Source organism: Lutra lutra, chromosome 9, assembly GCF_902655055.1.
Source record: "Lutra lutra chromosome 9, mLutLut1.2, whole genome shotgun sequence".
Lineage (NCBI taxonomy): Eukaryota > Metazoa > Chordata > Mammalia > Carnivora > Mustelidae > Lutra > Lutra lutra.
In genome coordinates, this window is record NC_062286.1 from 13,927,090 (window position 1) to 13,949,796 (window position 22,707).

At 36.6% G+C, this 22,707-nt stretch overlaps 1 protein-coding gene and 1 non-coding gene across 2 annotated transcripts; both read right to left on the reverse strand.

Annotated features, from left to right (window-relative positions):
• Positions 1-133: 133 nt before the first annotated feature.
• NT5C1B (5'-nucleotidase, cytosolic IB) lies at positions 134-21,914 on the reverse strand. Its single transcript, XM_047746526.1, is given in 11 exon segments — positions 134-1,864; positions 10,963-11,147; positions 11,582-11,704; positions 14,565-14,694; positions 15,851-16,018; positions 16,345-16,533; positions 16,535-16,813; positions 18,662-18,799; positions 19,390-19,572; positions 19,881-19,970; positions 21,801-21,914. Coding segments are annotated over 11 exon segments (1,851 nt in total). The 5' UTR covers positions 21,834-21,914; the 3' UTR covers positions 134-1,531.
• Positions 15,088-15,190, reverse strand: LOC125110131 (U6 spliceosomal RNA). Its single transcript, XR_007130463.1, has one exon. It is a non-coding gene; the product is annotated as a U6 spliceosomal RNA (small nuclear RNA).
• Positions 21,915-22,707: the final 793 nt, after the last annotated feature.

Genomic DNA, 22,707 nt, shown 5'->3' on the forward strand with positions numbered 1-22,707 from the left:
TACATGCTTGACTTATTCTACAGGATTGTTCAAGGTTTTAAAATTTCCAAGAGAATGGAATTATATGTCTGAATTTCTTTTGTGGTCTTCACACTGGAGAATGCATAGAAAACAGTAGGTACTCAGTGAGTGTCAGGACTGATATGTTTTGGACTAGCTTACATCAAATTAAGCAGAGCAAAAGCTATATATCAGCAGCAGTTTTCCTTAACTAGAGCTGGGGTGGAATATGTATATATGAGTGCACTGGAGAGAGAGGTGGGGGTAGAAGGAACAAGAGAGGACATGAAGAGGGGAGGAGGAGGGAAATCCCCAGATCTGCTTTGTAACTGCTGTATATTTTAAGCATAGAACTTAATGGAATGACTAATCTGTTCAGGAAGGGTCCTATGGCCATGGAATTAATAAGGACTTGATGTGGAAGGCTATATAACACAGAGAAAATAGAATAATGCTTTTGAAGTAAGACCTGATTTTGAATTTTAGTTCTACCATTTATTAGCTGCTCATTATTGGACGAGCTACTTTTTCTTTGTGAATGTTATGTTCTTCATTGATTAAAAAAAATGAGGGTATTAATACTATTCTGTTACAAACCTTTGGTTTGTATGAAAATGAGGTGGCATTAAAATAACCAGATCACTGTGCCTATTATGTAATAGAGTATGGTTAAAAACCAGTCAATGTTCTTGAAGACAAAACAAAAATAACAAAAGAATGGTAACAGTGAAAGACTAGGATACTACACTTCATGTTACATTTTGAAGTGGTAGCCAAGGCTTTTTTTTCCACGTAAACAGTGGACCTACCTGCCAGGCCCAGAGCCAGAGACTTCAAATATGAAGCCTTGTGGTCCAGCGGCAACACACCCAAGAGATAAGCTTCTTTGAAGCTCTCCCAGGAGCTTCTGTCTGGAGCTCATCTTAAATGGAAAGTGCCCTATATGAATAACTTGCTGATTTATTTTTGAATAAGCAGTGTCAGAATTGGTATACTTATGCAGGTGGAGTGACCTTTTAATTTTGCATTGACTAAAAAGCTGGTCACAGAGGCAACAGAATAAAAAACTCTAATTTTCAAGAGCGTGTTTAACCCCACTCTTTCCTTCTTTGAGGACCAATATTCTACAATGATGAAAGGGTAAAAATTCATTCTATCTACTAACATCCAAAAATGAGCAATGCTTTGTAAAACTAACTGGATTTAGCCCTTTCAGTGTTCAAACATTCTAGTTCTAAACTTATCCTAAAGAGTCATCAGTATGACTTACACACAAGGGTAGGGGCACTGGTGTTCAATAGTACTGAGAGCTCAAAGAAGCAGCTTGAAGTGTTCAAAATGTTAAACAAAAACAAGAACAAAAATAAAAACAAAAACAAAACAAAACAACAACAACAAAAACAGAGGAAACCTTTCCAAATGAACTAAGTTCTGGTCCAATCTTCTGAAGTACCTATCTAATTACCCTAGAGATCCACAAGAAGTGGCTTCTGTAATACCGGACTTACTGCTTTATTTCTCCTCCCCATCCCTAATTGTTCATTTTTTGATTAATGCCATAAGGTACATGAGCTGTGATGGTGCCAAACTTCTGTGCCCCTTCAATGTGGAACATGTGGTCATCAAAGAAAATGTGTGGCCTTATCTTCACCAAAATAGGACCTTTGGGGGCTCCAGCAAGGAAAAGAGCTTCGTCTATCTCTAGACCCCAGCGGCGAAGGGTTTTCAGCACTCGGGCGCCTGAACTGGCTGCACTCCTGGCTGTAACCAGGTAGGTCCTGATAGGGCAAAGTAACCGTTCGTCTTTGGCATAAAACTTCTTTTGCAGTCTGCCTAAATCTTCCAGAAAGCCTTTTAAGGGACCCTGTAAAAGGAACATATGTCACAGCTGTGATCCGGTGAGCTAAAGTGAATGCTAAAAAAGCAGAGGCTTATAAGCGCTTATAAAAGGTTATAGTACTGCATTAGACATGCAATATTCTAAGGCCAATGGAACAATCCTGAAACTCCTTGCATTTTATGTAAGTATATTTCCTTATAAAGAACTATCCTTGCATTACTAAAATAAATGTAGGATGACCATATAATTTATTATCTAAACATTGATGTTTTAATAGTGAAAGTTTCTATAAAAAGTATAAGGGCAACAGACATAAATTATCCATGGCAAAATAGGATACTCTATGTAAATAAAGTTTGGTTAATCCCCAAAAGAACTATTTTAGTTTTCTTTTTGTGAATTGCATACTTTAATATTATGAAGTTATACTCCTTTATCTAGTTCAGTGCCTTCTTGGCTTGAATCTAGCCTTGTCTTATATTTACAATTGCCTGTGCGTATCTTCAGCATTTCTGAACACTCAGTTTTAGCTGTTTCTCTGGAATAGAGCAAGATTTGGATTCTGCTATGTTTTCCAATCTGGAAGTCTTGATTTTTAAAACAGAGTGGAGTTTTGGGCCATTTATATTTATTGGTATTACAAGTATATGTCATAATGGTTCTTATGATTTTTATTGCATTTTCCTTGTTTAAAGATTTTAAAGGATTGTTCATTGGGTGTTTGTTTTTTCCTTTGTGCATGTGTATGTGTGCTTCATCTAAGATTTAAGAAGGTTTGTATTATTTCTTTCTATTGGTTACCTTTGTGACTATAACTTTTTATAGTGCTATTTGTTCTTTTTTAATCCAGGATCTATTATTTTTTACAGTGATAAATAATGAAATTACAGTACTTCGTCTCTCTCTCATTCTCGATTTCTTTTGCAACCATACAATTTACTTGTTTGGTAAAAGACTGAGAACAACCAAACAATTTACTTGTTTCCTTTTTCTCAGTGTTTATATTTTCATTATTAAAGATTTTCATATTTCTGTTTATCAGCTTTACATCTTATTCTTTGATCACTTATTATAACTTAAGATATCAACATACTTACTCTTCCTTAAGTCTTTTTCCTCCACATTTTTCCAGTTTTCATTAGTTATATAAGTTCCCCATTGTTAGGACAAACAATGTGTACTTTCTTTTCTGCCATCCTATTCCCTACAATTGTTTTAGTTTTAGTTCTCTGATTAAATATGTGTGGCATTCATTTGTCCCTTTGTGTTTCTGGCCATCTACATATTGGCCAAAATGTTGTCTTCTAGTTTTCTCATGGATATATTATGGAATAACAAACCATGACATTTTCAACTGTTGTTCTGTTTTCTTTTTACCTAAATGAACTTTTAGCTGGATAATAGAATCTGTGATTTAGATTTTCTTTCCATTTTCTTAGTTTTTTGTTGTTCTTGTTGTTGTTGTTGTTTTATAAGTAGTGCTCCACTGTCTTTTGCTATTGAGTACTGCTATGGAAAAGACAGGACAGCTTGATTTTCTTCTTCACTCATATGTAAAGGCTCCCCAAAGAATTACTTCTTCATCTTTGATGTCAAAAATTTTACTACAGCACGTCTTGATGATCATAATTTTGTTCAATTTCTTTTAATAGTTTAATGTATGCATTAAAATTTTCTGACAATTTAAGATGTTTTCTTGGTTTATGTTTTTTTTATACATTTGCATCTTTGTATTTACCACACACAACCCTTTTCTCCCCTCAGAACATAATGTCATTTTTTTTTTTTTTTCCTTTCAGGGATTCCAGTTATGCATATGTTGGATTTTCTTTAACTGTGATATATTTTCTATTATTTTTCTTTCTAAAATCCTATTTTTTCAATTCTCATTTCCAGAGTTCTACCATTCAACTTTTTACCTTCTCTCCCCTGATTCTAACATTTCTACTTTATGACCCTGACTTGCTTTTTTAAGTTTTTAAAAGTTATAGTAAATGTTTAGTAACAATTTTTACCTATACTTTGGCTACTGTTTCTAGTGAGAGATCTACATCTCTTATTAGATTTTGCCCTTCTTTCCCTTTTTCTCAGTATCTTTGCTTATATTCTGTGCTGGTTCTGTTTTTATTACTCATCACTGAAGCAGGTTGGTTTTCCTTGGAACAATTAGAGGGTTTATGGCAAAGGTTAAGGATAATATTTTAAGGCTGATTTGATTTCATAATTCAAAAGATCCCTTCTTCTCTGCTGTCCAGAAACAAACTGTTTCTTAATAAACATGGCTTATTCATTTTTCTGTTTAGATTTAAACATTGTTTAGACCACTGTTTCTCTGAGGCAGCATATATCATGGGAAAAAAAAACAAATAAAATTCACTTTCTAACGGTGAAAGATATATATATATATATATATATATATATATATATATATATGAAAAAAACTACTATTATTTTTATTTTATTTTTTAATTAATTAATTTATTTTTTGGAAAAAGCTGCAAAGGGGATATGGTGACTGTTGGCAGGAGTCATCCAACTCATGACTAATTTGGCTTTGAAACACAGGGAATATAGTTCTCCTTGCTGCTTTTGAGTAGTTTCCAAAGGGAAAAAATAGAGACCAGTCCATATATGTTACCATATTGAAACCAGGTATCCATATCATCCCTTCTTATTTCTATTTTTGGGTATTTTTATAAACATTTGTGCAGAAGTACAGGTATATAATTTGTCAATAAAAATATATAAATAGGTAAAGTTACTAAAAAATATCTTTTTTGATAAGCTGTATGACTTAAAACATTTAGAACCTGCCTAGGATGGAGAAAGTTGGAAAGACTGTTGATACTCCTATCTTAACAAGAAAAACCCAGATAATCTGAAAAGAAAAATCTTAACATTTATTGACCCCATTAGAGAGCTGAGGTAACAGGACAATAGACTAACATGAAACTTAAACAAAAACAAAACAAAACAAAACAAAACAAAAAAAAACCCACAAAAAACAAAACTAAAGAAAAACTAAAAAAAAAAAATTAAGAGAACTAAAGGTTCTCTTCAAGGACGTATGGAACTCAAGAATTGACACATCTTTGGCAAATCAATGGAAGACTTTATACCAGACACCATATAAGCAAGTATGAAAAATTGAAATAATTAAAAAAATATTGATAAAGGCCAAATGTGGACTAATAAGAGAACAAAGAAGCCCTGAAAGTTACAGACCCAAAACCCTCTCTTACAGGTTTTGTTTTGTTTTGTTTTGTTTTTCCCATGGACTTTCCTAGTTGTTTATGAGAAAGACTATAGGCAGGATGGAAAGTGAGAGAATTTAGTCCTTGGTAATGCAGGCTAGAGGACAGGAGCAGCTACCACTGTGAGAAAAGACTAAAACTCCACCTTGCCCCATGTTTCCTAAGTAACAAAAGTTTTACACTGCCAGAAGAGGGGCTTCAAACACTGTCACCCATAGGGCATAGGTAAAGATCCACTGCTATGGGGAAAGGGAAAAAAACAAAACAACAAAACAAAACAAAACCTCCACCACTGGAAGTGGTATTGAAGACTGTTATGGAAGTCAGAAAATAATGGATGGGTATTTTCAAAGTCCTGAAAGAAAAATATGGTAAATGCAAAAAACTATATGTAGTCAAAATATTTTTCATAAATGAAGGAGAATAAGGAGTTTTTCAGACAAAGAAAAGTAGAGCTTTTGGTAATAGCATACCAGTTCTACATGCAGTGTTAAAAATGGTTTTATGGCAAATTGATTATGATACCAGGGAGAAAGTTGGATTTACACAAAGAGATTAAGATCCCTGGAAATGATTAAAATAAAATGAATAAAAAAGACATATTTTTCTCTTATCCATCTTCATTCTAAATATATTTGTTTAGTCAAATAAAAAATAATAGCAAGGTACTGTGAGTTGATAGTATAGCTGAAAATAAAATGTGTGACAATAGCACAAAATATGGGAGGAATGTGTTGAGAAAATACTGTTTTAAGATTCTTACATTATACGTGATGTGGCATTATATTATTTGCAAACAGACTGTGATTACTTAAAGTTGTATGTTGTCAATCCTAGGGTAATCACTAAAAAATTTAAAATGGGTTATAAGTCAATAATGGAGATAAAATGGAATCCTGGAAATATATAATACTATAATAAATCCAAAAGCTAAAAAGTAAGAAAAGGGAAAACAAACAACAGATGAAACATATAGGAAAAAGGAGGAAGATGATAGGTTTCAGTCCAACCAGAGTAATGTTCACATTAAATGTAAATGGTCTAAAAATAGCAATTAAAACACAGGGATTGTCAGACCGTACCAAAAAAGCAACACGAGATAGGTAGATGTGTGTCTGTGTGTGTTTGTGTGTGTGTGTGTGTGTGTGTGTGTGTGTGTCTGTGTGTAAAATCATTCTACAAGAAAGCCAATTTAAATAGAGAAGCAATCTACATGTAAAAACATAATCAGTTAAAATAAAAATTATAGAAAATATACAGTAAAATATACAGTAAAAACACCAGTTCAAAAAAAAAAAAGCAAAAAACTGGGGTTATATGACTATCAGACAGAGAGAGACATTACATAATGAAAAGAGATTATTTCACCAAGAAGATCGAACAATCCTAAATATTTGGGCAGTAAGTGAAAGAGATTAAAAAATACATGAAGCAAAATGCATATAATTAAAAGGAAAAATAGATTAATCCTCAAAATATTCTTGAAGACTTCGACACTGCCTCCTCAATAGTGGATAGAAATAAATAGAAAATCATTGACAATATGGAAAACTTGGGCAATATTACCTGACTAATACACTGTCAACTTAAGCTAATTGACATTTTGACTACTCAACAGCACAGAATCAATGTTCTTCTCAAGTACACATAAAACACTCACCTTGATAGGCCATATTCTGGGCATAAAACACTCCTCAACAAATTTAGAGGACTGAAATCATACAAAATATATTTTCTCTATATACTTAGGAGTCAAAGAGTGAATGATCTGCCCTGAAGATCAGGGACAAGGCAAGGATGTGCCCTCTTATCACTCTTGTTGAATACTGTACTGAATAAACTAGCAAAGGTAATAAGGCAAGAAAGATAATTAAAACACATATAGAATGGAAATATAGAAATAAGTGTTTTTATTCATAGTATTGTCTATAGAGAAAATCTCAAATAATCTACAAAAATTTTACTATACTAACTAGTCAATTTATCAAACTTGTAAGATACAAAGTTGATATGCAAAAACTAGTTGTATTTCTGTATATTGCAACAAACAGATTAGAAATAAAAAATTTAATATATCAGTCATAATAGCACCAAAAATTATGAAAAACTTAGGTAGAAATTTAACAAAGTGATATCTGGACACAAAAATATTTGAAACACTGATGGAAAAAATAAAAAAAAAACCTAAATAAATGGAGAGATATACCATGTCCATGGACTGAAAGACTTGCTATTAAGATGTCCCCCACACCAAGATTAAGCTAAAAATTCAACACAATCAAAATCAAAATTCCAGCGGACTTCCCCCCCCCCCCAGGAATGCACAAGGTCGCTGTTAAATCTGTATAAAAATGCAAAAGAATAAGAATATCCAAAAGAGTTTTGAAATATAACAGATTTGAAGAACTCACACTACCTGATCTCAGGACTTACTATAAAACTGCACTAATCAAGACAGTGTGATATTGGTAAAAGCATAGACACCTATGTTAAAGGAATAGAAAGCCAGTCTTTTTGACAAATAATCCTGGAACAATTAGGATGCCCATAAGCATTAAAAGTGAACTTAACCAATACTTTGCATAAATACAAAAGTTAACTCAAAATAGGTTATAATCCTTAAGAAAAACTAAAATTACAAAATGTTGTACAAAAACATAGGAAATTTATGTGACTTTGTCAGTTTTTGGATATGACATTAAAAACACAAGTAATAAAGGCATTAACTGACAAGTTGAACTTCAACAGAATTATAAGTTTCTGTTCATCAACCTACACTGAAAGATAGAAAGAATAAAAGGATATGCTTGTCTTGAGCCTGAGAGAAAATATTTGCACAACACATCTGATAAAATACTTCTATCCAGAATATGTTAACTCTCAAATTTCAATAATAAACAAGCCCAATACAAGTGAGCAAGAGATTTGAACAGATATATTTGCCAAAAAGTACAAATGATGGCAGATAAACACCTAATAACATATTCACTATCATTTGTCTAGAGAAATACAAATTTAACCACAAAGAGATACCATTATATAATCACTAGAATAGCTTAGAAAAAGCAAACAAAAAACAACTTACCAGTGCAAAGTATAGAGCAACAAAATCTCACATATAGCGCTATTGAGAATTCAAAGTGGTCTTGTCACTTCGGAAAATACTTTGGCAGTATCTTATAAAGTTAAATATATGACCTAGTGACACATATACTGTGTGACCTAGTAATCCTACTCCTAGGTATTTATCCAAGAGAAATTAGATCTTAAGTTTACACAGAACCCTGTATGCAAATGTTAAAATAGCTTTATTTATAAAAGTCAAAAATTTGGAAACAACTTAAATATCCTTCAACAGGTAAATGGATAAAGAAAATGTGGTACATCCATAGAAGAGACTCAACAATAAAAAGGAACAGACACTACTAACACATGGACTGACATGGATGTATCTCAAGAACATAATGCTAATAAAAGAAGTCAGATTCAAAATATTGTATCCTGTGTGGTTCCATTTAAGTGACATCTGGAAAAGGCAAAACTAGAGGGGCAGAAATCAGATTAGTAGTGGATAGATCCTGGAGATAGCAGGGTAGGATGGCTACAAAGAGGCATGAGGGAATTTTGTGAGTATAATGAGTACTTTGAGTTTGGTCATGGTTTCATAACTGTATGCATTTGTCAAAACTCTTAGAAGCATCCACTAAAAATTATGAATTTTACTGTATATAAATTATACCTCAACAGTTCTGATTAAAATACACACATGTGCACACACACAAACACACACACAGTTGGAGAACAACTGTCTGAGAATGGTGAGACAAGGTAGAGATCAAATCAGGAAATGTCCACTACTTGTTATGGTGCCACGCTGGGGGCTTTTAATAAAGTTACAAGAGTAACCAAGTTAATCCTCTTCATTTGAGACAATGTCATGACCAAGCCGTAAGTCCCACGACCAACATACTTGAAAGGCTTGGGTAATAATCATACCTCATAACTTCTTTCTCATGAGTGGAACACATTGGCAAAGCCTGTTTATAGAAAAGCTACCTGTCTGTGTAAAAAACAGCATCTTCATCCACTGCCAGAAGGACTGCATAATGAAAACAAGTATGTTTAATAGAAATGTGTTGGGTATTCCAGCAATAACTAGTGTTGGGCTTCACAATTTCAATTGTTTAATGGGAAGAACAAGTTCTTTAACCTGGAAAAGGGAAATGATTAATGCCAAGTCTAAAAGAAATTTCAATTCTTTACCTGTAATGAGAAAATGGTATTGTAAGATTATCTTTAAGTATGCTTTTGAAAGTTTTTTTTTTAAGTGTTTTTTTTCTGGAAATATTCCAAATTTCAGTAGTAGTTAGAGGCTACTACACAGTGGGCTCTGAATTTCAGCAAAGCAGACTTAAGTAAAATACAACAAAGGATTTCCCTTTCAATTTGTTAACATTGAACAACTTCACTAAGATCAAGGCTTCCGAAGAAGCTATTAGGGAGGGACTATGAAGTTACATGTGTGTGCGTTCTCACGCACGTACACATGCACACACACACACACACACACACACAGTTTAAATATGAATTGCTATGATATGGGGTGAGTTAGTGAAACGTTTTTACTTTCAGTTAGTCTATTTATACTTTTTTTTTAAAAGATTTTTTATTTATTGATTTGACAGAGAGAGATCACAAGTAGACAGAGAGGCAGGCAGATAGAGAGAGGGAAGCAGGCTCCCTGCCGAGCAGAGAGCCCGATGCGGGACTCGATTCCAGGACCCCGAGATCACGACCTGAGCCGAAGGCAGCGGCTTAACCCACTGAGCCACCCAGGCTCACCGAGTCTATTTATTTTTATAAGTGTAATTAAAAATAATAACATTTAAGTTTGTCTTACGTTCAAGAAAAGCTGAGAAAAAAAGATGAATTCTTTGCTAAAATTCTTAGATTGAAACTCATCTGTCAGTTCAGATTCAGTTTGGAGAATATTTTGATGTTTCAGATTTCCTTTGGTTCAGAAGTTGTAACTTTTGTTCATTTTAACACTGTGACTTTTTTTAAAATTTTATTTACTTATTTGACAGACAGAGATCACAGGTAGGCAGAGAGGCAGGCAGAGAGAGAGAGAGGAGGGGAAGCAGGCTCCCTGCTGAGGAGAGAGTCCAACGCGGGGCTCAATCCCAGAACCCTGGGGTCATGATCTGAGCCGAAGGCAGAGGCTTTAACCCACTGAGCCACCCAGGCACCCTAACTCTGTGACTTTTTAACACTTCAGTTCATGGATTGATTCCAAAAAACCTAAATATTCGGTTTCATTTTGATTAGGTGTTCATAGCTTGCACTTGTTTGAGGCTCATTATTGTGATTCAATTTGAGCTCTAATTTGTGCAGATTTTCTCAAGTAATGCCATTAGTGAGTTTGAAGTTTATGGGCAGAGAGGTCCACAAATGTTAACTGACCTATTGGAAATCACTTTACTATTCTGAGAACTTATGTAGAAATAGCTTACCGGTAAGCCATATTACCTCTATTACTTGTAATTTTGAGGTGAACTCATTATCATGAGAAGATCATCGAAATACTTCCAAAAAGGATAGATAAAAGAATGCTGAAACAAAACAAAACAAACAAACAAACAAAAATCCCAAGTGGGCAATAGATGTTTCAAAATGAGGAGTTCATGAAAGGGAGAAAAGTATGAAGGATAAGAAAGGGAGCAAAGTATAAAGGATAAGAAATGAAGATTGGCTTGCCTAAAATAATTTTTATATATATATATATATATATATATATATATATATATATATATGTCTATATGTTGGAAAATAAGTAGATAAAAATTAATTTGAACTCACTGGACCTACCTGAGCAAGAGGCTTATTCTCAAATAGTGTTTCATGTTGAAAGAATTTGTCCAGCCCGTGCTCCTTGGCAATATGTTCAGATTCATCAGAGAAGAGTACGGCATCCCCATCAAAGGCCACACGGAGCTGTGTGTCACAGTAAGCCATGTCTTTGGCTCCATCAAACATTGTTGCAGAGGCGATGCCTGTCAGACCATGGAGATTTATTAATACTTTTCTCAGGAACATCAGTTTCTTCTACCATTTTAATGATTAAAAAAAGAAAAAAAGATCCTCCCAGACCTTGAAATATATATATATATATATATATTTTTTTTTTTCCTAGCTAACCTGATGATTCAATTGCTCTTTATAACCACACATCTCAAAATAGTTGTTTACACATTGCCTCCATTTCTATAATGGATGAGAAAGTGTAAAATAGAGTGTAGGACAATCACTGAGAATGTCCACCTCCAATAAAGTCAAAGCTCTAAAAGACAGATTTAGGGGCTGCTACTTGTGGAAACACCTTAGCAGAAAATTTAACAAGGACATAAGCCACATAATCATATATGAAGCCCAATGAAAGTCAGCACTAGTGACTTTATTAAGTTGAGAGATAAAACCAAATGAATACCTTCTTGTATTGCTTCTTGTACTTTTTCAGAATCTGCAGAAAGATACAAGTTGGTAAGATATGCCTTCAAATAGCCAATGGGGCTTTTTCCACCAGTCAGACAGAAGCGGTCAATTAATAAGCCTATTATTGGGCAAGAAAGATTTTTTATGTCAGAGATTAAAGACAATATGCTTAAATGTAAATGTAAATCAGAGTTGTATAAGAAATAATTGAGTGCTTACTGAGGTTTTAGAATTAGCTTTGTAACACTAATATTGAAAAATTGCTATATTATATATAAAAAAGCTGTTTTTTAATAACGTATGTCCATGTAGACCATGCCAATTTGGTCTCACAACAATTGTATGATGGAAATTATTATTATCATTACAAAAAAGGAAATTGAGACATAACAACTTGTCTAAGCCCACTGACTCACATTGACACTTGTCTAAACTAGACAGAGTTCTTTTTCTTCAACCATAGGCTATTTACTTATTGAAAGAGATAGTTCATGTGTACCTCTATTTTAAGTACCATTTCTGTATTTCTTCAGGAACAATATAATAGTAATGACAAGCAGTGCTAGGATTTAAACTGTTTTCTAAAAACAACAACAGGTCTGAAATTGTTTTTTGTTTTTTTCCCTTGATTTGAAATTGTATTTATTTATTATTTATTTTTAAAGATTTATTTATTCAAAAGAGAGAGAAAGCAGCCACGAATCAGGTTGGTGGAGGGGGCAGAGGGAAAGGGAGGGAGAGTCTCCTGAGGCAGACTCCTAGTTTGAGTCAGGGCTTGATCCCAGGACTCTGAGATCATGACCTGAGCCAAAACCAAGAGCTGGCTGCTTAACCGACTGAGCCACCCATGTGTCCCTTGACTTGACGTTTTAAATGTAATTATTTAGGAGACTAAATATTAAAATACCATTAAATGTCTTTCAAATCAACAACAATTAAAAAACAAATGCTAGATATTGGTTAAAGTTTTGTAAAATAGGCACCCATTTTCACTTTAGAAGAAAATATAAATTGGTACAAACTACCTAGAAAGTAATTTGACGATATGTATCAAGAAATGTAATTGGTTTTTACCCTTTGACCTGTTAGTTTTATTCTAAGGGAGTAATCTGAAACTCTGATAAAGATTTATGTGTAAAGGTCTCTCAGTTAGGATAATTTATAAAAGCAGAACACTGTTTAATGATTTGAGAACAGTTAAATAAAGTATAACATTATGCCTATAAGATAGTATATACCCATTCAAACTTTTTTTAGATTCATAATAAACTGGGTAGCTGCACATGATATAAAGCAGAATGTTGAGACTAGTCAGTTGTTTTTCATCTGTATGGACCCACAGAGTGGATGTGGTCCATTGACAATTGAGTTGGAAGGGTTTGCTATGATGTTAATGAAATATTCTCAGTTTTTTACTTAAGCTGACATTGGGCATAAGTGACAAAAGTATATTCTGCAAACCCTTAAGTAATATAAATTAATATTAATATATGACCAGAAATTATTTGGTGGCATTGGGGACTTCAGAAACAATTAAAACATCTTCCCCCATTATAAGGAGATCACAGTTCACTGCGCAGTTGGGCACGTAAAACAGAGAATGATAATGTAACAGCCATAGAAGAGGGAAATACAAATTGCCTTAAACACCCAGAGAAGGGAAACAACTAACTACCTTTTCCAGGTGAAAGGCTGTTGGTGTTTCATGAATAAGGCTGCATGAGAAGATGGAGCTCAGTCAACTCATTAGCAGAATTGATGGGTAGATAACTATGCTTCTTTATGCTACTAGCCTTGTTGGGCTCATTTTGGTGAGGGATAGATAGACCTAAGTCACCTACTAAACTGTGCAAGATTGTGTGTTGTAAAAAGCAATAGTTGCTATTTACTGAGTGATTATGGTACTCATCTATGCTAAACCTTTTATCCGTGTTCCTTTCCATGTCATAACACTATGAAAGCTGCATTTTTGAAAGCCAAGTACTTTTTAAAATATATCTCAGACATCAGCCCTTTTTTTTTAATTTTAAAAGATTTTAATTATTTATTTGAAACGAGAGAGAGAGAGTGAGAGAGCACAGGCAGGGGGAGTGGAAGAGGGAGAGGAAGAAGCAGGCTCCCTGTTCAGCAGAGACCCCAGGACCCTGGGATCATGACCTGAGCCAAAGGCAGAAAGATGCCTAACTGACTGAGCCACCCAGGGACCCCTCAGACATCAGCCTTATAATTAGGATAATGGAAAACTCATTAGTTATAATACATCTTGATTATTCATAAGCATGCCTACTTTAAACCTTGAATTTAAATATGCCGAAGTTCAATCTTATTTTGACTTGATGTACCCATAAACCTGGATAGGTCACTTAGAAAATAGTCTAAAGATCCCCAAATAACAAGTCATATAATTCCATACCAGGAAATTGGGGATTTTCTCTTCAAGAATCCAACACACTGATGGAAATGCTATGAGGGGACTAGAGTCAGTCAGAATTTCCACGTAAAGGAACAAAGATAATTTTGCTGACATGGGTAAGGATTTGATGTGTGGGGAGAGCAGTCAGGGAGAATCAGATTGTAAGAGTGGAAAGGAAAGGTGAAAACCCACAAACCTTAAACACAGCTCTGTGGTGAGCAAGAAGTTTGATCACACAGAGAATGCCTCTGGGTTGATGGCTCCTTGATGTCAAGTTCAGAAGTGAAAAACATAAAGCAGAGAAATATATTGCAGGAGCTGGGATTAAGACTTTGAAATTCACACTTGACAAGTTAAGTCCAGGGCTTTGGGCCCAACTCTGTGCTAAAGTTAAAAATGAACATGGCCTCTCTTTCTCTGACATAGGCAAATAAACATTCCTCACGCAGAAGGGGGTGTCAGTATCAAAGACACTGCATTAGTGAGGCCACAGTTAGCAAAATAACATGGCTTCTCTCTCCCAGAGCAGCAAGCTGTTCTTCCACATGGTATTTATTTTACTTACCATAGTGATTGACGCTGTTTATAAGCCGCACTCCCACTTGGGCATGGTTATTAGTCATCAGTACAATATCAAATAAGTCCTGTTCACTAGGATACAGCTCACGGAGTCTAGCATTGACATGCTGCAGTGCCTGCAGGTTACAAACATGAGTGCATGTAAAGAGGGCCAGGCAAGGTGGCTATTGGAGTCTGGGTTCTGGAGAGAAAGGATATCACTGGTGTCAAATTCAAACTCTGGAGACTCTGAGAGATTATGGCTCCTTTAAGGCATGGCTATGCCATTCGTTTCTCTATTTTCAGACTCATATACAGGACCTCGTTAATATTTGCTGAATAGGTAGCTAATGTTTGTTGAAAAAATTGTTAACAACATTTGACTTTCTAGAATTCTCTCTTTGGGGTAGGTAGAGAGAAGGATCAGGCTAATCTTTCCAAGCTTTGCCAATTTTTTTTTCTTTCTTTGATTCCTAAAATCTGCTTTTCTTTTCTTGATCATCTTGAGATTATCATTAATTGTGAAAATATAGAATATAGAATGCTTCATGAATTAGCATGTTATCCTTGCACAGGAGCCATGCTAATCATCTCTGTATTGTTCCAATTTTAGGATATGTGCTACCAACGTACTTTGTCTATTTTTTAAACTTGAGTCTTTAGGTTAGTGGTTTCCCCTGATGCTTCTACCATGCCCCTTAAGTACTTTCTATTCACAGCTTGTAGATGTCATTTTTTCTACCTGGTTATGATATTATTGTGTAACATTTGCATAAGCTATGTAGAGGATCAGTGTTATAAGTGCTATACATTTCAGTATAAGTTCAGAGAACCTTACTTTTTCTATTAGAATCATGTCCCCACCCCCAACCAAGTGCCAATCAAGATCATCTTGATTTTTCTTAATATGTTATGTTTGGGGAAAAAAACAGCTAAGGTGAATTTCATTTCATTTTAATGAGGCATTTTGTTTCTACTACTGGGATTGTAAGTTTATTATTGCTTCTGGTACCACTCCTAGGAAGGGAACAAAGGTGTTTCTAACAGGTGTCATGATTAGAACTCTATTGAAGGCCTTCTCAACATCCCAAATCTAGAACTGGAGGCCCTTCCTCACCACTCTTGAGCCTCTGTGGGAAGCATAAACTGTTCTGGGGTCAATGTGAAAAGGGCAAGAATTACAACAGGGTGCCAGGAATTATAAGGGACACTGGATGAGATCCCAAGGGTCTGCCTGGGTCCTTTCCTCTCCATCCAGGTTCCTGACATTCCAAACACAGTTTTTCAGGGTACCTTAACAAAGCGGAAGGCGGGTCCTGGGGTCAGGATGACATTTTCGTTGTTGAGTTGATATTCCATGTACTTTTCTAGACCCTCCTCCTCATAGATTTTCCTCCCGTCCACCATGTTGAAAAGCGCCCTGGATGACACAGCAATAGTGATGGCATTCTTGGGTTTGGGCTGCAGAAAGGGCCGCCAATGGGAGGAGAGTCAGTCACACGACCAAAGGGATCAGAAAAGGGGCTGATGCCAGGGCAAGGTGGGAAAAAAACAGCTAGGCCCCACTTGGAGCACTGGGATGCTGGAGACAGTCAAGAGTTAGGATTCCCTCCCAACTGAGGCTGCAGGAGTAGGGGAGACGCAGGGCTAGCACAGGACTTCCCCGCAAGTTAGAGAGAAGGGAGGCTAGGAGAGACTCAGGTTTGCAGGGTTGCATGGGTCTGGGGGCGGGGGGTGGGGGGATGGGGAGGCGGATTTCCAGTACCAGGTGTGTGGGACTTGCTCACCGGTCGGGGGCGGGAGCAGCTGGGGATCTTCTCATACAGAGTTTTCACCGAGGCCCAATAGGCTTCGTCCTCGTCCTCCTCTTCCTCTCGTTGGTGATGCTGCCGGGGCAGTTCTGACAGACAGTCCTGATCTAGCTGGGAAGAGTAGGTTGATCTGCGCTGGATATAGGCCTTCCATTCAGTGGGGGGGTGTGCGCGGGTAATCTCTCTGTGGCATGGAGTCCCGGGAGTCCCGGATTTCACGCACGATGCCCTGTGCCCAGGCTTCAGGATTCTCGTGCATCTTGGTGCTGCGCCTGGAGGAGCTAAAGGGCTCCGGCGGGGTGGGAGGATGTGAGTCCAGAGGCATAGGTGGAGTGGAAGGCAAAGGTGGTGTGGGTGGCGAGGGCTCCTCTGACAGCTGCTTCAGGGACTCTTGCTGGCTGGGGGAGGTGGATGAAGTCCGGGAGGTTGTGGAGCTACTGGGGAGCTGGAGCAATAAAGTAGGAGTCTGAGTTAGATGTTCACCTGTCCCCATCTCTGCCCAGCAGGAGTCAAGAAGCGTCCCCCTTCCCCCCTAGCCATTAGTAGGATCCTGGTTCATCCTAGCTCCTTTCAGTAGGGCTTGAAGGGGCTCAGATGTTTCAGGACCCCAGTTATTGGGTATGTCTCTTATACAGACACAGAGATAGACTGCTTTTATTTTCCCCTACCTTCCCCATCAGCAACTAACACTTTTTTTTTTTTTTTTTTTTCCTTTTTTCTGGAGTGGATGGGGCACAGGTCTTCTTCCCTGCCCTTAGGCATCTGGTCTGTAGTTCACAAAGTTCTGTTGCTTGCTTGCCTTAAACTTGCCCAGTCAGAGACCTCCAGGTAGGATGTTCTTGCTCACTACTACCTTCATCTGTGACCTCCGGTTAACTCTATGAGCAACTAAGACCAGATGTTCTCACCAGCAGATTCTACAAAACACCTGGAGGTATCTCTTTATACATTTGCCCTATAATTAATGCAGTGATTGCTGGGAAGGTTGGTAGACTGGAAAGCTGAGTATCTTCCCATTGCCTTTAGAACTCTGTTTGCCAATGGAACTCTTTTATTTAGGAATCATCTTCCTAAATAAGAAGGAAGGATTCTAGAAAATATCTTTACTAAAGTGCACAATAAATTATTAGGCATCTATATATTATTTCACTTTTTATGATTGTTTCACGTGTCTCAAAAGGCATATTCTTGGTTAGACTATCGAGCCACTGTTCACAGAGACACATGTTCTCCCAGTGGTGAGGTCTTGTCACTCTTTCTCTGCATCCAAAAACTTAATCTCAGAAATAGCATTTTCTTCTCCTGGGGCCAGGCCTAGTTAAAGGACCAAAGTACCACACAATCCAATACTTTTCAACAATTTATCTACTTCATTGATTTTTTTCCACCCCTTCTTCATATTTTTAGTTTAAATCCAATTAACATATAGTATATTATTAGTTTCAAAGGTAGAGTTCAGTGATTCATCAGTTGCATATAACACCAAGTGCTCATTACATCATGTGCCCTCCTTAATCTCCATCATCCAGTGACCCCATTCTCCCAGCCTCCTCCCTGCCTCCAGCACCCTCAGTTTGTTTCCTATGATTAAGAGTCTCCTGTGGTTTTTTCCTCTCTCTCAGATCTCATCTTGTTTTATTTTTCTCTCCATTCTCCTAAGATTCTCCGTTTTGTTTCTTAAATTCCACATGAGTGAGATCATATGATAATTATCTCTTTCTGATTTACTTATTTTGCTTAGCATAATACCCTCCAGTTCCATCCACATCATTGCAAATAGCAAGATTTTTTTTGATGGCTGAGTAGTATTCCGTTGTATATCCTTTTTTATCCATTCATCTGTCAATGGACATCTGGGCTCTTTCCACAGTTTGGCTATTGTGGACATTGCTGCTGTAAACATTGGCCCATCCCACCTTGTAAGTCTTGATTACTCAGCAAATAATCATTGAATGAACGAAGGAAAGACGGAGAAGTCAGAGGGCTTAATCATTAAGTTAGTGCACAGCTTATAGACTTAGTGACCCTGGGTTTTAATCTACCTCAATTAGTGTTATTAATGTGAGATCTTAGGCAAGTTACTCTGTGTTTCAATTTTCTCAACTATAGAATGGGGCTTATGGGTTTATTTGTTTGTTTTAATGATCACTGAGTTAGCTAAAACATATGAAGCACAAAGAATAGGTCCTGGCACAAAGAAAGCATCAATAAATGTTAACTATTATTATTATCATTATCATTATCATCATCATTATTATATCACATTCTTCTTCATTTCATCTCCCATCTCTACCTTAAGACTGGTGTTCTTGCTTCTGGGTTCGTCTACTGATGGAGCTCTGGTGGATGGGCTACGTGAAGTTCGGGACCACTGATTTCGCACAACGTACCCCCGGGAATCAGTCTTTGGCAATGATAATTCCTGTGATCCCTTTGGAGGAAAGAAGAGACCCAGGGGTGTAATACCCCACTACCCACTCCTGCTGTGCATGTGCATACAGAACCACCATTTCAAGCTAAACATAGCAGAACCCAGTGAGAAGGTCCCTGTCCTATATGACCTTAATTCAGTGTTGACCCTTATGTACTATTCTAGCTCTGGCCCAATCCTAAATTTTATAATGAGAAAAAAGTGGAGATCCACCTGGAGGAGAATCCTAAACTAAGAAACAAATCTGATGTCTCATATTTTTTCATCTGTGACTCTTATATGGACCATGGTAGCGTTGACCATTTTTCTGACCTTTTCCCCACTTCTTCCCTTAAGGCTAAGCCTTTTAGCTGAAGCTAAGAAGACATATTTATCATTTTTGACTACAAAGATGAGGGCAGCTAGCATCTAAATGAGGCTCTCAATCAGCTGCCCAAGGGGAAGTAGAATACTCTAGCATTTCCTTTGGGAGGAGTCAAACTGGAAGATACTATGGAGAGGCAAGTGGAAATTTCTATTCCCCATATCCTTCCCCTCACCCAGATTGCCTGTGGCTCCCCTCCAAAATCAGTAGTTTGATCTCTGCTCACCCTGATCATGGTGATCTGCCGGCCCTGCTCCCACAACAGGCACATGTGAATATAAATACGTATTGTGCGGCAGGGGCCAAGAGGTACTGTTCCCTCAGCTGCACAAAGGCAGCGTCTACACGACGAGTGACCTCGCATGGGGCAACATCTCAGCAAGTGATTCGGATTGACTGCACGCCTCATCTGAAAGATTGTGCAGAAAATGGTCAATGCGATGGCCAGACTCCCCTTCCCTCCCTGATCTGAACAAAGACCAGTCTCCTCCCATAGGCTGAACAGAGAAGATGGTTATGGGGATGTCTACTGGTGGGGAAGACAGGGACTAGCTTCTCCTAGTTTGTCCTTAACCTCTCCACGAGGACATTAGGTATCCCTTAATAGAAACCTTGGCAGCTCAGTCTTCCCTCCCAGAACATTCCTGCCCCCTTAAATTTTCTGTTGTGCTTTTCTTCTCTTTAATTCTCTAACTAACTCTAAAGAGGTCAGCTCACCTGAGTGCTCAGACGAACTCCTGATTTCTCAGAATCCTTTCTTTTCTCTGTGTCTAAGCTGTCTTTTGAGTTCCTCGATCCAGTCTCATTCTTAATATGGAAACAAAGAATGTTTATTAATTAATCTCAGGAGCATTAGAAACCTTGAGTTTGGGAATAAAAGGATGAATAAAAATTAGAATTTGCCTCTTTTCCAATATAATTAATATATATATGATATGTATATCATATATATATAAATATATATATGATATACATATCATATATATATAAATTTTAGACATTTTCTTTCTGTTCTAACAGATGTTAATAAAAATAACACATATCAAAGAACTATATAAACATTTTTTTAATATAGAAATATTTTGGTTTGTAGATTTGAGGCATGAGGCATTTGTCATTTAAAAAAAACGATAGCAGGCAAAAATGCTATGGAAGAATTTTCCAGAGCTTAGCAGGACTTTGATTTAAATGTAAAATTTCCCCCACAGAATAACTTTTATTTTCTCTAATACTATGAAGGTTGCTACTTAGGGAACTTTTCCTTTGGCCATGTAGAATTGAAACTTCTTTTGTTTGTTTTCTTAATAAACCCTAACTCCAATCTTCCGTGAATCTAAGCCTCACCAATAGTAGCTTGATTTTTAAGATCAAGGTTCTTAATCCTATGCAGATCTCTTGACACTTCTGCCTTCTCTACATATTCTCTAATTATTCATACCAGCTAGAGTGAAAGGAAGTCTCTCGTGAACAAACTGATAGGGAAGACTATGTAGGAGAGCCCATGGACAGTCATGGACACTATTCAAATATGTTCCTTTTCAATTGCAGAAAATACCATTGTATTGGAGCATTATTTGTATTGCTTCATGCTAATTTGGTAGGTGTATTGTGATCAAGATTAGTGTTATTTCTCTGTTTTAAGAGCTCAGCTTCTAGCTTAGACCAATGTGGTCAGGACCAGTCTGTGCATAATACTCTTTGCATCAGTGTAAGTTGGATGATAGAGTCTGACTGCAGAGAATGGCAGAGCTATGTGGTCCTAGAACTAGATCCTAAAATCCTTCCAGCCACTCCCCACATTGTCACCATAAAATCCTGTCACTTATAACTGCAAAAGATATTTAAAACTAAATCCCTTTTCTCCGTCCTTATTATCATTGCCTTGTTCCAGATCTCAGAACGTTATGGGCCTGCATTCCTAATATTATAGACTTTTAATTAGATTTCATAACCTCAAATCCTCCCAACTTCTAGATCCATCGACCCCATTTGTTTAAAGTACTATTTATAAAACATAAATATAGTTATGCTTCATTTCTAGATACACTCTTCATTCACTTGGCTTTACAGACCAAGAGTCTCATGGTGTATCCTGTCTACCTCCAACTTGCCCACCATAGTACACATTTATCTGTATGTTCGCTTGTGCTAAATGACTTGTATTTGTCTACATATCACCCTATTTCCTTGTAACCTCCTCTTCTCTTTAATCTTCTTCAAAACCCAGCTCAGCATGACCTGGGAGAAGTTCCCAGAGTTAAACATTCCTTTGTGTTGCCTGTGTCTTTTGTACATACTTTTACTGAGCACTGAATTGTACTTTGTTTATGTATTCTCTTCCCTACTAGGCTGTGCATTCTTCAGAGATAGCAACAGTGTTTTCTCCTCTTGCCACTAACATATGAGCACATGCTTAATAAATGCTATATTATTAGATAGACTGATTCTGAATGCTTTAATCTCACTTTTCTCCATTCTTTATATTCTTTATTTTCCTTCCCTTTGCTCCAGATATAGTCATTATCTGAAGTGATTTAATTGTTACAGAACATTCCCAGAGGTAATGATATCTACATTTGCTGATGTCTACATTTCTTTAGCTCGTTGGCAACATTCTAGGACATTCAATTCACTCACCTTCTTTTTCTGTTTCAGGGATGTTTGACTCATTTCTTTTAAGTCCTGAATTTCTTTCGTTGTTATGCAGGTTTTCCTCTCCCCAGCTCCATTTCCTGATGTTTCGGTTACTCTGCCTAGATTTGCATTTAGAATGTCAAATTTATGACATCATATGTGATTCCATAGTAACAAACTGACTCTGAATATGTGACTATAAAAAAAAGCAATAGTATTTCTTCACAGTTGAGTACATCCTCTCATAACCATTCTTAAAGTTTTTAGGAAGTGATGTCTAAACAATTTTAAAATGTTTAATATGAAGCAATATGAGTATTACTGCTTCTTTCTTTTTAAACATTACTATATTACTCATCATATAAACCCCACTGTGGCTGTACATTTTCTGGCAATGCCAAAATGAATGGTAAACTCATTTGTGGACCCAATCATTTATTATTGTTCATCCCAATAGATTTTGGAGAACTTCCTGCAATCTGCAGACTATTTTTGACAGCTGAGATTTCGTTCTAGACATGAAGTTTAGACTTGTTTTTAGCTTTTGTGTTGGGTATTTTTCACAATGCCAAGGCCATTTCTATGTCACATTTCAAAGCATTCTCCCTATGTCCAGACACAGTGTAGTAGAATGATACCTGCACTTGCACTGTCTTTCTTGCCATTTGCCCCATGCTTGAACTTTTAAACACACATTTGTCCCTCTTGTATGCACACAGAAGATAGGTAAAATCCAGCCCCCAACTCTGGTTTACAGGGTCTACTAATGCAATGCATTTTATAGCTCTGATTTTATCTTCACCCAAGCTTTAGATAAGAGACTCACATACGAGCCTGAGTTGGTCAGACCATCATGAACTAAGGGCAGATTTCTACCTCTCTTAATTGGAGTTCATAACTTTGTTTGGAA